Genomic DNA, 16127 nt, shown 5'->3' with positions numbered 1-16127 from the left:
AAATCTGTTTCTTAAAGAATATTTTTATGTTTCTGCATTAACTGAGGAGCCCTGCCTGGCTGACAAAGTGATTAACAAATACTTTCAGCAAACAATATTTTCAAAATATTTAAATTATGATTTGGACTGTTCTTCACATACAAGTTCTCAGTTTGTGCCCAAATTCATGCAGTCTTTCTTTCTTTTTCCACCAAGGTACCTCTTCCTTATCCCAGAAACTCAAAGTTAATTCATAATCAACAGCCCCAATTAATACAATTGACTAACCCCAGCACCTGGAGGACACATCTGTAGAAATTTTCTAGGTCCTCCAGGGTGACTCTATGGTAACTTCCAGCAGATTTGTATTGTTGAAAGCTTTCATGGCCGGAATCACTGCGTTGTTGTAGGTTTTTTCGGCGATATGGCCATGTTCTAGAGGCATTCTCTCCTGATGTTTCGCCTGCATCTATGGCAAGCATCCTCAGAGGTACTGAGGTGACCTCACTACCTCTGAAGATGCTTGCCATAGATGCAGGCGAAACGTCAGGAGAGAATGCCTCTAGAACATGGCCATATAGTCCGAAAAAATCTACAACATTCCAGCAGATTATTTATTTCAATAGGGTTCACTATTACCCTTGGTTTCTTGTTTCCATGATAAGTTCAACAACACTCCCACCATATATGCAAGGATTGTACTGTACACTGTAGCTATACTCAGCAAGGGATGAGGCTCCAATATACCCTTTCCAACACCCCCAACAATGGCATGACCAAGATCCATTGCTGGATCTTGAGAATTCATTGTTTTCATCATGACTTTCAGCTGTGAAAATGCTTACCTTCAGCAGCATTTCTTCGTGCTGGGGATCTTCTGAGTCATAGGGTTCCCTGCGCAGCTTTTCAACCTGTGCAATCAAATTCCTGTATCCTACAATCTGTAGGAGGCAGCCTTGCAGGGATACACCAAGCCTGTAGTGAAAAACAAGCAAGCCAAACAACAAAAGTGCATGAGCACACACACATCCAGCAATTCAGATTTCACATTTGATTAATATTAACTCGGGGTGTAACTCTAAGTACCTAATACCTATTTTATAATGATTAAAAACATCCTTCTGGTTTATACTATTTTGCTTGCATTAGTAGCAGTGAGGGCAAGGTCCACAATGTATTTGACAGGGATAAAGGTGGGCAAGAGAGATGTAGGCTGCTATCTTCTGAAAGCTGAGCCTGTTTTTCTTGCTCTGTTTTTCAAAATCCCTTTTTGATAATTATATTGCTTTTCCTAGGAGTAGACTTGCTTCTCTGCCTAAGTGGTTGATGGAAAAAACTGGCTGGACATTTTGTGTATCTCCAGAAAAGAGTTGCATTCCTCCTCCAGCCATACAATATTTTGGCAAAGAAATTCATGACAGAGCTTAATTTCTAAAATGGGCTGGTGAGAAAGTTGGACCAGATGCTTAGCATGACTCAGGTCATTATATTATGGTGAGAAATGTACTTTGGAAATACTCAGAAAAAAATTATCACATATTCAAGGACTGAGGCCTCATTTTCTGTATACTTGCTTATTTACTTATTCATTTGCAGTATTTCTATTCTGCCTTTCTCAGCCCAAAGGCGACTCAAGGCGGCTTACAAATTGGCAGCAATTTGATGCCATAGCAATCATAAATACCATTAAAAACATTTAACATGACATAATAAAAGACCATATAAGAACCATATAAAACCATAAAAACATAATCCCAATTGTCTTCCAGTTAAACTCATTTGCCATTATTGTTCCATGTCCACTTGTTCATAGTACCATATTTATCTAATACGCTGCATTTCCAAAAGCTTGTTCAAAGAGCCAGGCCGTTACTTTTTTCTGGAGAGTCAGGAGGGAGGGGGCCAATCTAATATCCCCGGGGAGGGAGTTCCACAGCTGAGGGGCCACCACTGAGAAGGCCCTGTCTGTCGTCCCTGCCAAATGCGCCTGTGAAGAAGGCGGGATCGAGAGCAGGGCCCCCCCGATGATCTTAAGTTCCTAGGTGGTTTGTAAGGAAAGATACTTTTTAAAACTGCACACAAGAAGTATGAATGGCTGCACTCTAGGGCAAACAGAAAATGGGACTGAGCAGGTGTAGCCTAAAGGATATATGTGTGTGTGTGTGTGTGTGTGTGTAATAACTGTGTAATAAATGCAGAAGAAAGTGAAAGGAGAGCATATTGCACAACAGAACAGACCATTACAATTGCGGTATTTAAGAGGTGTAACTTTTCTTCCAAAGGGTTTGGTTTCCATTGTCATGAAGTAGGTTTTTGCTGGGGTTTGGGTCATAGGACCCTTACAAAACTAGGAAAAAACACCAAAATGCCCCCACTTTAAAAAAATCTAAGAGCACACCTTTATGTTCTTCAGGGTAACTCTGCAGTCAACAAGTTGTTGACCTGGAGGACTCAGTAATTCCTAGAGATAATTTATTAATCAAATCTGCAAAAGTTAAACCTGCAGTTGTGGAGGGCTCAATGTACTTGAGAATGCAACATTTCATGTAACGTTTCAGTGCTGTCCTTTCAATGGCAGACAATATTATTTCTCTAGGGCCATTTCAGAAATCTAGCAGACCAATTCGGTATTTCCCATTTTCACACTACACATTTATACCACTGTAGTTCCATTTTAACTGCCATTGCAACATCTTATAGAATCCTGGATAAAATAATTTTATACTATATATATATATATATATATATATTATAGTTTAATATAGTAGAACTCCTCTGGTTCAGACTTCTAAGTACCAGCATTCCAAGTATCTCAGGATTCCATAGGATGGAACTGTGGTGGTTAACATGGGATCATAACACTTTAATTTCTTACGGTGAAAGGGTATCAAGCAATGAAAACAGTTCTGTCTTCTCAGCAGCAAGGCCCTGGTTATGAAATGTCCTCATTTAGACAAGCAAATCATGAGACACCGACTTAGGAAAAGACTGTTTCACTCACTCCCAAAATTAGCAAGTACCAGCCGTTCTACTATTAGATGTGACAACAAAACGGGTACTGGGGCTTCTCCTCCTTAGATCTGTTAGCTTTTGTCAATCAATATACAGGCTTCACATCTGGTGCTATCCTTGGGGAATTTACAACTAGTTAGAGCACTGTTTTTCCTCCCAAAGGCATTATTTTTCATTGCAATACTTGCGTGAGCAATATTTCATCCAGCATTTCAATGTCTCTGGTGGTCAAAATAATATCTTTAGGTCCATTTATTACATCCGGTAGACCAATTTAGGATTTGCTACTGAGCATACAGCTCCTTGGGGAAATATATCCAAACAAGGATTTTTGGTGCCTGGAATTATACAGTGAAAACATGTGCTGATTTGATTCTCAATTTTCCAATTCAGCAGAGTCTCGCTTATCCAACCTTCACTCATCCAATGTTCTGTATTATCCATTGCAATCTACCTCCCGTCTGGATCCACAGCTGTTTCAATACATTGCAATGTTTTGGTGCTAAATTTGTAAATACAGTAATTATACATAACGTTATCGTGTATTGAACTGCTTTTCCTGTTGATTTATTGTAAAACATGACGTTTTGGTGCTTAATTTGCAAAATCATAACACAATTCTATCGTTGGTGGGGTTCAGAATGCTCTTTGAATGCCAGGTGAACTATAACTATAACTCCCAAATGTCAAGATCTAGTGTTCACACTTGGATATACTGAGTATCCGTGCCTAGTTTGGTACAGATCCATCATTGTTTAGTCCACAGTGCTCTATGAATGTAGGTGAACTACAACTCCAAAACTCAAGGTCAATGCCCACCAAACCCTTCCAGTATTTTCTGTTGGTCATTGGAGTTTCATGTGCCAAGTTTGGTCCAATCCCATTATTGGTGGAGTTCAGCATGCTCTTTGATTGTAAGTTAACTATAAACCTCAGCAACTACAACTCCCAAATAACAAAATCAACCCCCCTCCCGCCCACCCCACCAGTATTCAAATCAGGTATTTGTGCCAACTTTGGTCCAGCGAATGAAAATACATCTGGCATATAGATATTTACATTATATTACCATTCATAAAAAGGTAAAGGAAGAGGGACCGACCAAGGGCAAGATGGATGGATGGTATCCTTGAAGTGACTGGACTGACCTTGAAGGAGCTGGGGGTGGTGATGGCCAACAGGGAGCTCTGGCGTGGGCTGGTCCATGAGATCACAAAGAGTCGGAGATGACTGAATGAATGAACAACATTCATAAAATTATAGTTATGAAATAGCAATGAAAATAAGTTTATGGTTGGGGGTCACCACAACATGAGGAACTGTATTAAGAGGTTATGGCATTAGGAAAGTTTAGAACCAATAATATACAAACACACAAACTTACTGTGGGTTTACATCCGGGTTAATTTTTTTCAGTTCCATGATGGTGTCTATGGTTTTCTCAATAGCATCTGGATGAACGCTTACTGCATTTTGGAGCACCTAGAAATATAATTTATAACTCACATTAGCTATAGAAAATGAAATAATGATTGTAGGAAACCTTTACGAGAATTGCTCAAGTGTTGAGGTTGTATTCATCTGTGGCTTGCACAGAAATATAGCAAAACCTATCAATATGTTAACAATGGCTCTCTCTCAGGATGGACAATGGCTCAGTAAGGCATGTCACTGTCTCCATCTGTTAAATGAGATTAATGGTGACCACTAATCTCACAAGAGTGTCAGAGAGGGAGAAAGGAAGCTTGAAAAGAACTGTAAAAGTGCCTGGCTTGTTAGAAGCTGCTTTACAAAAGTTTAACAATGTTTGCTTTATTTCTTGGTGGTCTTGGAATTGTAGGGCGAATTCTTTGTGTTCTATCTGGCATATGCTGCTCTTTTTAATTCTGCAGCACTTTTCAATATACAAAAAGTCTTCAAATTGCTACCCATTGTGGATAATGGGACTCAAAGAGTGTAATTTGCCAAAGGAAATACGCATGGGCACCATAACGAAGTAAGGAAGTGAATATAGGCCACTAACATATTAAATAGTTTTCCTATGATTACGGAGATATGAGGACTTCATCCCTCTTCTCTCCTCTTCCCTTATATTTTGTTTTTCCTAGTACTATGAATGTACTATGAATTGCTGGATGCTATACATAGGCATCTGGAATTTTGAAAATTTCTATTCCTATTTTACAGGATTGCATAAACTGTTTATAAACGTAGGAAGAAGAAAACGGAAAAACACTGTATGGCAAGTTGGGATACAGATGACAGGCAGTCACTCACCTTATTCTTTGAACTTCTTAGTGATGTTTCTGCAAAAAGAAATATACTTGAAGCTTTAGTTCTCATTAGAGCTTGGCAAATTTCAAGAAAACAGCAAAATAAGCATAACTCCAGACTTTATAAATGAATCATCACTAGGAAAGAAAAATAAAAAAGGAGGGAGAGTTTTTATAAATAGACACACGGGATCAAATTCCCACGGTTGTCATAGGTTTTTGTATCAGCATAACAGAAAGGTAAGCCACATGTATTCAGAAAAATAAGACAAAGAGACACTTTGCTTAAATACAGTGTTCCCTCAATACTTCGCTTATTGCAGACTCTCTCTCTCTCTATGCGGATAAATGGTATTTTCGCTGTTTTGTGGGGTTTTGCTGCTGCTGTTCTCCAAGGCACTTTCCCTCTTCAGTCCTTCCTCCCTCCCTCCAGCGTTGAAGGGCTTTTCCTTCACTTTATTTTAAGTTTATAAAGACTGAAAATAGTGTATAACTACTAAAATAATGTATAAATATTAAAATAAATAGAGCATCCCTACATCACGGTTTTTCACTTATTGCGGGAGGTCCTGGAATCTAACCCCATCAATAAGTGAGGGAACACTGTACTTAGAACTTCTGGATTACCTCTCTAGGAAAGCTATGATGGCTCCCTCCTTGCGCTCCTTCTGTTGGCAAGTCAAAACTTAGTATTAGAAATTCACTGGGATGGGCTTCTAATGGTATGCTGTATTGCTTTGAGGTTAATATATACAGTGAGTTCTTGGTATGCACTGAGGTTTGGTCCCAGGACTCCCTGTGGCTACCAAAATGCATGGATGCCAAAGGCCCACTATATACAATGGCATAGTAAAATAGTGTCCCTTATATAAAATGGCAAAAGCAAGATTTGCTTTTTGGATTTGCTTTTGAATATTTTCAAGCTGGGGATGGTGGAATCCATGGATGTAGAATCTATGATGTAGGATCAACTGTAGTCTTAAAAAGACTATATTCTGGCCTCCCAATCGTCTAAGGGACCGTGAACCGGCCCTCGTCTTAAAATGTCTGAGGAACCCTGGACGATGCAGCCCATATGCTTCTGTGTCATCATGGTGTAGAGGGGAAACTGCCCTCTTAGAAAGTATGCCAGTGGAGTATAAGTTCTAACAAATGCTACTAAGGTGTCAAAGCTCTGAGTATGGCCCTGGTAGTGGATGACACTTCTGCTACCAGAGGATCAACCAAGCTTGTAACCAGAAAGAATACCAACACATGATGAGTTTGCACAGCAACTATAAACAATGTGAAAGTTTGGTGGGAGAGAGTGTTGTCAACCAAGGCAATACTGAGGGATTATGGGAGCGAAAGTCCAACAATATTGGGACAGTTGCACATCCCTTCTGTCACAGAGACAGAAATAGATATAGGGTCCCTCTAATGGTGATGTAGATCACTGCTTTCCAACGTTTGATCCTCTAATTGTTTTGGACTTCAACTTCCAGAAGTTCAAGTGAGCTTACCAGCTGTTGGGGATTGTGGGAGTTGAAGTCCAAATCACCCAGAGGACTAAAGCTTGAGATGCATTGGTGTGGATGAAGGAACGTCAACAGGTGTTGCTTGACACACAACCAGCTAACAAGCAGCATCTGCTAAAATCGCCTTCTAAAGTAGCGTAAGACTAGGAAGGTAATTACAACACAAAACAAATTTAAAGTAAATATCAAAAGGTAGCATTGCTTCCCCCCATACAACCACTTACCGATTTTCATAGTTCTGCCAGCCCCAGGCTTTGTGTTGTAGCAGATCCTTTGCAACTCACATCGTCCGGTCAGTTTCCTCACCACGAACTTCAAGCAGCGCCACAAACACTTACAATAGAAGTACAGGCAGACCTGGACAAACATTCTGTGAAGAGAATGCTTCAAGTAAGTGCTTGAGTTGAGGTTCCTCAGAAGAGTTCCACCAAAAAGATCCCCAAGAAGTATTTGAAGAAACACCAGTTTTTCTAAGCATAGTAGAGGCCTTTACTTTTTAGTTAAGGTTTATACTAGGAGAAGTAAGATTTATATAGTATTTTAAAAGATTATTCATAGTTAGCAAAATCTGATAACTATACTCAGGAAAGAATGCTACCCTAAAGTTTGAAATTTAAGGAGCATTCTCTTTTTGACTCTCCACCCACTACTCTCTATGCATCCACACCTATTTTATATGGGGAATGAGGAGAATGGGTTAATTTTGATAGTGCTGCAAATACAACATAATACTGGGTAATGCACTCAATCAATAAAATACCATTTAGAGAATGGGTGTCAAACTCATAACTAAAGGCTACATGAGCCTTATAGTTGTATTCAGAGGGCTGTTTGCAATTGTAAGACTTTATAAATGTAACTATGTTGCCCTGGCACTGAAAATCTCATAGGCCACATAAATGATGTGGTGGGCCAGATATACCTTGCATTTGACACATGCATTTTAGAGGCACAGAAATGTTTGTGACCCAAAGTCTCCAATGAGTTTAATCACTCATTGGAGCACAATCTGAAGCCTTGAGGCCTACAGAGAGACATTTAGGGAGCTTCTTGGGATTGTGTGAGCTCCCTCCAGGAACACAGAAAGGGAAACACATGTGGGAAGCTAGTATGGCACCTCTGCATTGGTTAGGCTTGACGCTAATTGCCTGGCCTTGCCTAGACATAATACTTCAGGCTCCAGCATTACAATAAGGCCTAGGTATGGCTTCAGCCAAACTTCTCAGCTTCAGGAACCATCAATGACCCAGTTGACTCTCCAGTTCTTGATTTGAGATAAAGCTGCCCACAGCTGATGTCAAGCACTATTTATTCTGTGATTCTAATGAATGATTTCTCTGAGACAAACAAAGTAAAGATGGAATTAAAGGGGATTCCAATGTGGTAGGTCTGTGAGACACAGGTGGTGGTGGGTCAGGACTGCAAAGTTCATAGGGATAGTCTTTATTAGTGCTTCTAGGAATCAGCTGAATCTCTTGGTTAGATTAAACCGGGCAGGCTTTGGGATCAACTTTGGCAAAGGAAAAGGTTGTCAAGGTCTTTTGAGGACCATGGCCACAGTGAACATTTGATACATTTATGCTTAGTCATTCCAAAATGAGTCACACACCAATCATGCAGAAAACCAGCATGCTGCACACAACCAGCCCCGGGCTAATGGTATTCCTGATACCAGGGATCAACACTGTTCCCAATGCTGATTGGAGTTTTTTGGTGACATGGCCAAAGATTCTGGCACAATGTAGATTCAACAGATCAGATGTGCACTGGATGTAATAGGTCCAAAAGAGTCCGACAAAGTGATAGTAAACAATGCAGGGATGGGCAACCTGTGGGCATCCTGCTGAACTGCACCTCCCATCATCCTTCTCAATTGGCTATGCTGGTTACAGTTGATGTAGTTACTCTCCAATAACAAGCTATAGGCCACAAACTGCCCGCTCCTGAAACAGAGTAGTACTGTATTTAGTTGTGCACACTGATATTAGCACTCATAACCAAACAGATCTTTTAGGTATGAAGAACTATTATCTCTGCTTCAAACTAGTCATATGGCTTCATCACAATAGAGGATGAATCAACTTTAAATCTGGTTGCTGCCGCCTACAAAATTGTGGGGTTTGTAGTTTAGGGAGGAGCCTTTACAGCCTCACCAAACTACAAACCCCAGAATTTTGCAGGACCCAGGAACCGGATTTAAAGTGGATTCATTCTCTAGTATGATGAGGCAGATACTGAGTGGACTCTTTTACTAACTCCATTGCCTGTCCTGAACTTGAAGCATTTCCTAACCACCAGGAAGCCTGAAAAGGACATGGAAATAAGGCCAACATGTTTTCCTACTTCTTGAAGCTGAGTTTTTAACTGATGTATTCTGAATGATACCACATCAGATTTGTTTGTTTAAATGTTTTCAAGCTTGAAACCCTTTGGCAGGATAATAAAGTGATGACAGAAAGCAGTAATCATCACAGCTGAAATACATTAAGCCCAGAAAGAGTAGAGGAATCATCAGGCTATTCTAATTTATAGAGGAGTTTCAATGACACATTTAACCAATTTAGCAAGAAAAGAACAAATTTTAGTGACCTTGGGATCGTGCACACCTGCCTCACTCTTTTTTAAAGTGGAGCTACAAAGCAGTTGGAAAGCTTTTCTTTCCAAGTTACATAAACAACAATTATTTACATTTTAAAACCCAAACTTCATCTATGCAATTATGGGTTGTTTAAAAAAACAGCTTCATAACCTGTGGTTTCAACCTGTATTATACTAAATTAGATTATCTACACTTTGCTGGATTCATGACAACTGGAAGCAAAGTTTTCCAAATGTTTCTTTGCTTCTGCAGACTGGTTAGCACTGCATGTATCTGAAGTTTATTAGAGACTAGCCGTCCCCTGCCACATGTTGCTGTGGCCCAGTCTGTGTATATGTATTTTGTGTGTGTATATGTGTGTGTTTATGTGTATATATGTGGTTTTGTGCATGTATTTTTTTAATTTTTTGGCTTTTGAAGTGCCTACCATTGTGTTTTTTTTTAGTGTTTTATGAGTGATGGTCACTTGTTGGCCTGATAGGTGTATTGTGTCCAAATTTGGTGTCAATTCGGCCAGTGGTTTTTGAGTTATGTTAATCCCACAAATGAGCATTACATTTTTATTTGTATAGATTCATTTTATTATGCTAAGCTAGGATACATCATTCCATTCATAAAATATCACCTATGCTACCATCCTCAGTCTTCACACGTGAAGCTCTTAAACAAGCAGTGTTTCCAATTATTAATTTAATTGGGTTGCTGAGAGTTTTCCGGGCTCTGTGGCCATGTTCCAGAAGCATTATCTTTTGATGTTTTGCCCACCTCTATCGCAGATATCCTCTGACGTTGTGAAGTTAAACCTCACAATCTCTGAGGATGCCTCCCATAGATGTGGGCAAAACATAAGGGGAGAATGCTTCTGGAACATGGCTAGAAAGCCTGGAAAGCTCATAGGAATCTCCTGATTCCAGTCATGAAAGCCTTCAACAACACATTAATTTAATTTCTACACATGCATCCTATATACCAGGAGCCAGAAAACTGTGTTCTCAAGCTAATTTCCTTGGTATTTTTAGAGAAGAATTAAGGGGCTGAAAACAACCAGCTTGCAATCTCTATATATGACAAGGAGATATATTATAAGTGATTTACTTATTTGGCCACTGAAAGTCCTCACTTGGACTAAAATAAGCCAGAGAAGCCTAAAATATGACAATATTCCTCCAAGGTCATATAGATATACATAAAATAACCTTTCCATCATACATATATAAAATGGGAATGTTGATTTTAATGCCTGGGGTACTGAGAATGAGTCCTATGTCATGGAATGGGAGAAATATTTGGTATGATTGAATGTTTTGGATTCTGGAATGAGCATAAAGAAGGATGAACAGTCGCTGGAAAACTACAAGACAATGGACACTACTAGGTTGGATACTTTAGATATCTTCAATAACTCAATGCCAACACGATACCATAGGATCACAAGAGCTGCTAATTTTTAGCAGAAAAAAATGCTTGACAAATAAATACATTTCATTGATGTGGTAAATGAAACCAATCAGAAAGCAGGGAAATTTAGGGGTGTCAGAAGATCACATTCTGAGAGAGAAGTTTTTTTCTTCTTTTCTCATCCTTCTTTTACTTCTTGTAGATTTTGTCCATTCTGAGGTCTTTGTTTACTTTCTTTTACCATAAGTTTGAGAGAACTTATGGCAATGCGTTAACTTTTACAGTGTGAAGTCTTCCAAACTCTTGAGAAGACTAACTCATTTTATTTTCTCCTTGTAAGGTCTACGCTTCCCTATTTTACCACACCTAAAAATTCACCTCTGGATTTGATTTTCCCCAGTTAAAACTTTGCTTTATGAAATTGATAGCTTCTATGTTTTTCCTCTTGATGCTTGAGGAAGGTGAAATTGGTTAAGTGACTGGGAACATGGTTAGCTTTAACTGGAGGAAGACTATAGTACATTGTAGTTTTTTTTTAAATAAACAATCAGTTGTTGATGCCTCTCCCTGTCATCAATCTTGTCCTAATGAAAGAACTTCAGCTGGTTCTTAATTGAGACCACTCCATATTTTCTCTAACATTCACTGATTTTTATCTGCTTTCTAATATTTTGTGCCTTGATCTCAGAAACATGATTCCCTGTTTATTTTATCTAAATTAATTACATTCCAAGTAAATTAATTAGAACATCTCTGGTTACAACCTCTAGCCCACTGCTGCAAACATAGCTTCTTATTTTTAGAGCAAGGAGCAACACTGATTTATAAAAATTAAGATGCTCACATTTGTGTGAATTCTGCAGTTGTTAGCACAATAGCTCAATGTATCCCAAACTACAACTTTTAAGGCAGGCATTCAACATATCTGATCTCACAGTGCTTAGTTAAACATTAGTATTTTGTATGACAACTATTTACAATCTCCTGTGACAAATCAAACTTACTTCCAGATAACCATACATATAACTGCAATCTTCTTAAATGTAAAGAGGCCTGAAACTACTCTATGCAAAAATATTTCACTTTAATTAGCATGGTTCATCCCAGGCTTTGCAATATATTGAGCCCCAGGAATTTATTTATAGCATTTATATTTTGCCCTTCTCACCCCAAAGGGGACTCAGGGCAGATCGCAGAACACATATACAGCAAACATTCAATACCGTTAAATATACAGGGCAGACAACAGACTATTATGTCAGCATTTTTTTCCCCAATTTTGGCATCCTGAAGGTTGTGTTTGATTCCAGCCACAGGGGGTGCTGTCACTCCATCCTCTATGATGAAGAGCCTTGATCACAGACTTCCTCCTTCCTTTGATCACCAGCATTTTTTCTGGTATCTCTTTTATGGTATCACAAAATACCTCCCTGTTTAAGTGGTGCCTAATTTCTCTACTTCCAGCTTACAGCTGTTTTCAAACTGCTTAGGTGGACAGTAAGCTGGGCTGAAGGTCGGGTGCTTACCCCGACCCGGGCTTTGAACTGCTAACCTTCTCATTGGTAAGATCTATTGCTGCTGGCGATTAACCAGCTGTGTGAAAGTTCTGTGCTAAAGACTTTGTGTGTCTTTGAGTCATTTCTGATTTATGATGATTCTTCTAGAGAATTCTAAATACTAATAGGATGGAACCATGCCAGTTAAAGTGGAATAATCCCACAATATTTGCAGATTGTGGAAGGGTCCTTGGAGATTCTATAAATATCTACATTATCTTCCAAGGAGGTTGAATAGAAGAGCCACTTAACCGAAGGTTATGACACTCTTTTAAAAAAAATCACACTATTCTTTGGGAAAACAAAAATATCCTTTGCATCCATTGAATCTTTTAAGATGGGATGGAAATTGTGCAGCCCTCCAGACATTAGGAGCCCTCCAGACATTCTTGGAGTTCTCAGCCTACCTCACCATTGGCTTTTCCAGGCAGTGTTGTAGTCCAAAATCCTCTGGAAGACCACACAATTACACTTCCATTTTATGATTAGGAGGCCACATCCATCAATACCAAACTTATTTGCTTATAGCTGGTGAACAGAATTGTTTTAAGTTTAGCAATACCGACTTGTAAACAAACCATCTGATATACGAGATATTTGTATCTTGCAATGGTTATTCCTAAACAAGCTATGTCCACCACTCAAAATTTGACTGCAGCTCTAAGTACGCTTACTCATAATCAAATCACACTTACTTGAGAAGCTCTCAGTTCTAAGTAAGTATAGAAAGTAATAGGATTGATCTACTGGCTTATTCAAGTTTAGATGGACGTCAAAATTCAGGGAATAAGAAGAAAACAGATCAGAAATAAAGCACTAAGAAGCAATTACAGGCCACACACAACTTACAGAAGATGTACTAAGAAAGAACTATATTCCATCTAGGTATCTATGGCAAGAGAATGTTCATCTGGTGGATACCTTTAAATGATACACTTATGACATTGGTGGTCTTCTTTAGGAACAAGAATGGAAAGTACAGTTAAGTCTGGTATCCTTTCAATGGCCATTTTTTACAAAAACAAATTCTTGCTTGTAGAAATCCTGCAATGAAAGCATACTATTCATGAAATGGATTAGACTTTTGAGATGAATTTAACTATGACTACAAAATAATGCCTATTTTTCAAAGTGCTATTTAAACAAATCACAAGCATTTTTGGAGCAAGTTCTGCAGAGGGAAGAGGACAGTCTTTTAACAAATGTCATGAGATGAAAAGTCCACCCTCTCCACTCATCTAACACAATTCTCCTCAACTGTAGTTAAGTACGATGTCAGCATCAACAAGTGCACTGCTTGAACTGTATTTGAAGTATGACAACAAATCCACTTAACCTGACAAGCTTTATCACCACAAAAAAGAGAATGGAAGAATTATAACAGGCTCTGCACATTTGCAAAGGTTAGGGGAGGAGGCCCACTGCAAAAACTGGAAAACCATAAGTAGCCTTAGAGAATACCTATTTGGAGGATCTACAGAAGCGTTTCTCAACCTGGAGGTCAAGACCCCGGGGGGGGGGGGGGGCGAGGGGATGTCAGAGGGGTTGCCAAAGAACATCAGAAAACATGGTATTTTCTATTGGTCATGGGGGTTCTGTGTGGGAAGTTTCGCCCAATTCTATCATTGGTAGGATTCAGAATGCTTGTTGATTGTAGGTTAACTATAAATCCCAGCAACTACAACTCACAAATGTCAAGGTCTATTTCCCCCAAACTCTACCAGCGTTCACATTTGGTCATATTGAGTATCTGTGCCAAGTTTGGTTCAGATCCATCATTGTTTGAGTCCACAGTGCTCTCTGGATGTAGGCAAACTACAACTCCAAAACTCAAGGTCAGTACCCCCTTCCAGTATTTTCTGTTGGTCATGGGAGTTCTGTGTGCCAAATTTGGTTCAATTCCATCATTGGTGAAGTTCAGAATTCTCTTTGTATGTGAACTATAAATCCCAGAAACTACAGCTCCCAAATGACAAAATCAATCCCTCCCCCCAACCCCGCCAGCATTCAAATTTGGGCATATTTGTGCCAAATTTGGTCCAGTGAATGAAAATACATCCTGCATATTAGATATTTACATTACAATTCATAACAGTAGCAAAAGTACAGTTATGAAGTAGCAATGAAAATAATTTTATGGTTGGGATTACCACAACACGAGGAACTGTATTAAGGGGTTGTGACATTAGGAAGGTTGAGACCCACTGATCCAGAGGTTCCCAGAGATACTATATTAATCAATTTTATGAATAATCAAAAGTTAATAATCTACAAAAGTTAAACCTGAAGAGAGCCAATTGTATGTTTTAGGACCACAATTTCCAGATTCCACCTAAGAAGTAACTGCAGTCCAAACAAGTATTTTTTCCCTAATTTGCTACAGTCAGCATCTTAAGTGCTTAACTATGAAAGATGGCAATTACTGTTTCTGCAATGCAGCAGAAGGAACACAATATTTGGCCAAATCTTTGATTTCTTAATTTATGCCAGCGTCTCAGTGCCTTTTATCTCAGCACTGGTCCACACTAAATTACAAATACTGATGTTTAAAGACCCCACTGGGTGGCAATTATGTGATGGCCCCAGAGTCCCCTCATTGGCAAAAGAAAAGATGACCCCATAGGTTTAAAAGGGGGTACATTTCTCAAGTTATTTCATTCCCACTTTTCACATCTCTTTAGGGAAGCCCTAAGATAGCTTTTTTCAAAACTAAGAACTAACTATCTGGTCCCTTTCAGCCTTGGAAAAATGAGGAAGTATGGAACTTCATGGAAAATTGAACACATATGAACTTGGGGACCCACCAATGTTGCCTATACATGCTTTTCTATTAAAGCAAGTTATTAATGTATAAGAAGGGGTTGTTCCTTAGTATACATGTTTTATATCTCTTCCAACTTCTGTATGCTTTTTATTGATTTTATTATGTTTTATGATATATAATTTAATTTACATTTGTGGCATGTTTCTAACTTGCTGTTTTTGGAAGCCACTTTGGGTCCCGCTCTGAGAAAAAGTAGCATAGAATATAAATTAATTAAATTAAAAAGGGTAAGTCAAAGTGGTGATGAGATATTATCATGGCTTGAAGGAATCAATATGAATGTTCAAGCTCTCCCTTGCCTCTTTCACTATTTAATATCAGCATTTTACATCAAATGTTAAAAAACTTCAAGATTATGAAAGACTCTTCACTCACTTTCATAATTAATTCTTGGGGAGATGAATACTTCTTACTACCAACCACAATGAGCAAAAATGACTGAATGCGTAATAAACACCACTGCAGATTCCTCTGTGCCTTTAAGCACTCTCTTTGCAACTGTGGCTGTCTGCCAGGATGATGGTGGAAATGGGCTTCAACAAAGTTCATTCAGGGGACAAAATGATTTATTAACTTGTTTTACTATGTCAGGCAGCACTCACACTAAAGTAGTCTTCCAGTTGTTGAGCACTCATTTATATGAAGAGAGAAGATCCTCCCTACAGCTTGAATCTTTCCATAGGTAGAACATACATCAGCGCAGGTATACATCAGGAACCCAAGGACTTAAGTCAATACAAATGCTGAATAGGATCCACTCCCTCATTTGTCATCAATGGCAAACTCTGTGGCTAAAAATCACCTACCTGTATTGTATACTTTGGCAACTATTTGCATGCAGCTACTATGTAGGAAAGTAGAATAAGTGGTGAACCTATTTGGGTTGTAGGTTTTTTTCGGGCTATATGGCCATGTTGTAGAGGCATTCTCTCTTGACGTTTCGCCTGCATCTATGGCAAGCATCTTCAG

At 38.9% G+C, this 16127-nt stretch overlaps 1 protein-coding gene across 2 annotated transcripts in view; it reads right to left on the bottom strand.

Annotated features, from left to right (window-relative positions):
* Positions 1–16127, bottom strand: part of ELMOD1 (ELMO domain containing 1) — a 68484-nt gene that overhangs the window by 15174 nt on the left and 37183 nt on the right. For both annotated transcript variants that reach the window (XM_060771006.2, XM_060771007.2), the window contains exons 3-6: positions 7006–7151; positions 5269–5297; positions 4376–4473; positions 825–954 (exon numbers count right to left, since the gene is read on the bottom strand). In XM_060771006.2, the coding sequence (XP_060626989.1) occupies positions 825–954; positions 4376–4473; positions 5269–5297; positions 7006–7151 (403 nt within the window). The remainder of the gene's footprint in view (positions 1–824; positions 955–4375; positions 4474–5268; positions 5298–7005; positions 7152–16127) is intronic.

The sequence above is a fragment of the Anolis sagrei genome, chromosome 3 (assembly GCF_037176765.1).
Source record: "Anolis sagrei isolate rAnoSag1 chromosome 3, rAnoSag1.mat, whole genome shotgun sequence".
NCBI classification, from domain to species: domain Eukaryota; kingdom Metazoa; phylum Chordata; class Lepidosauria; order Squamata; family Dactyloidae; genus Anolis; species Anolis sagrei.
The sequence above is the reverse complement of the archived record's forward strand: the minus strand, read 5'-3'. Positions and strand labels throughout refer to the sequence as shown.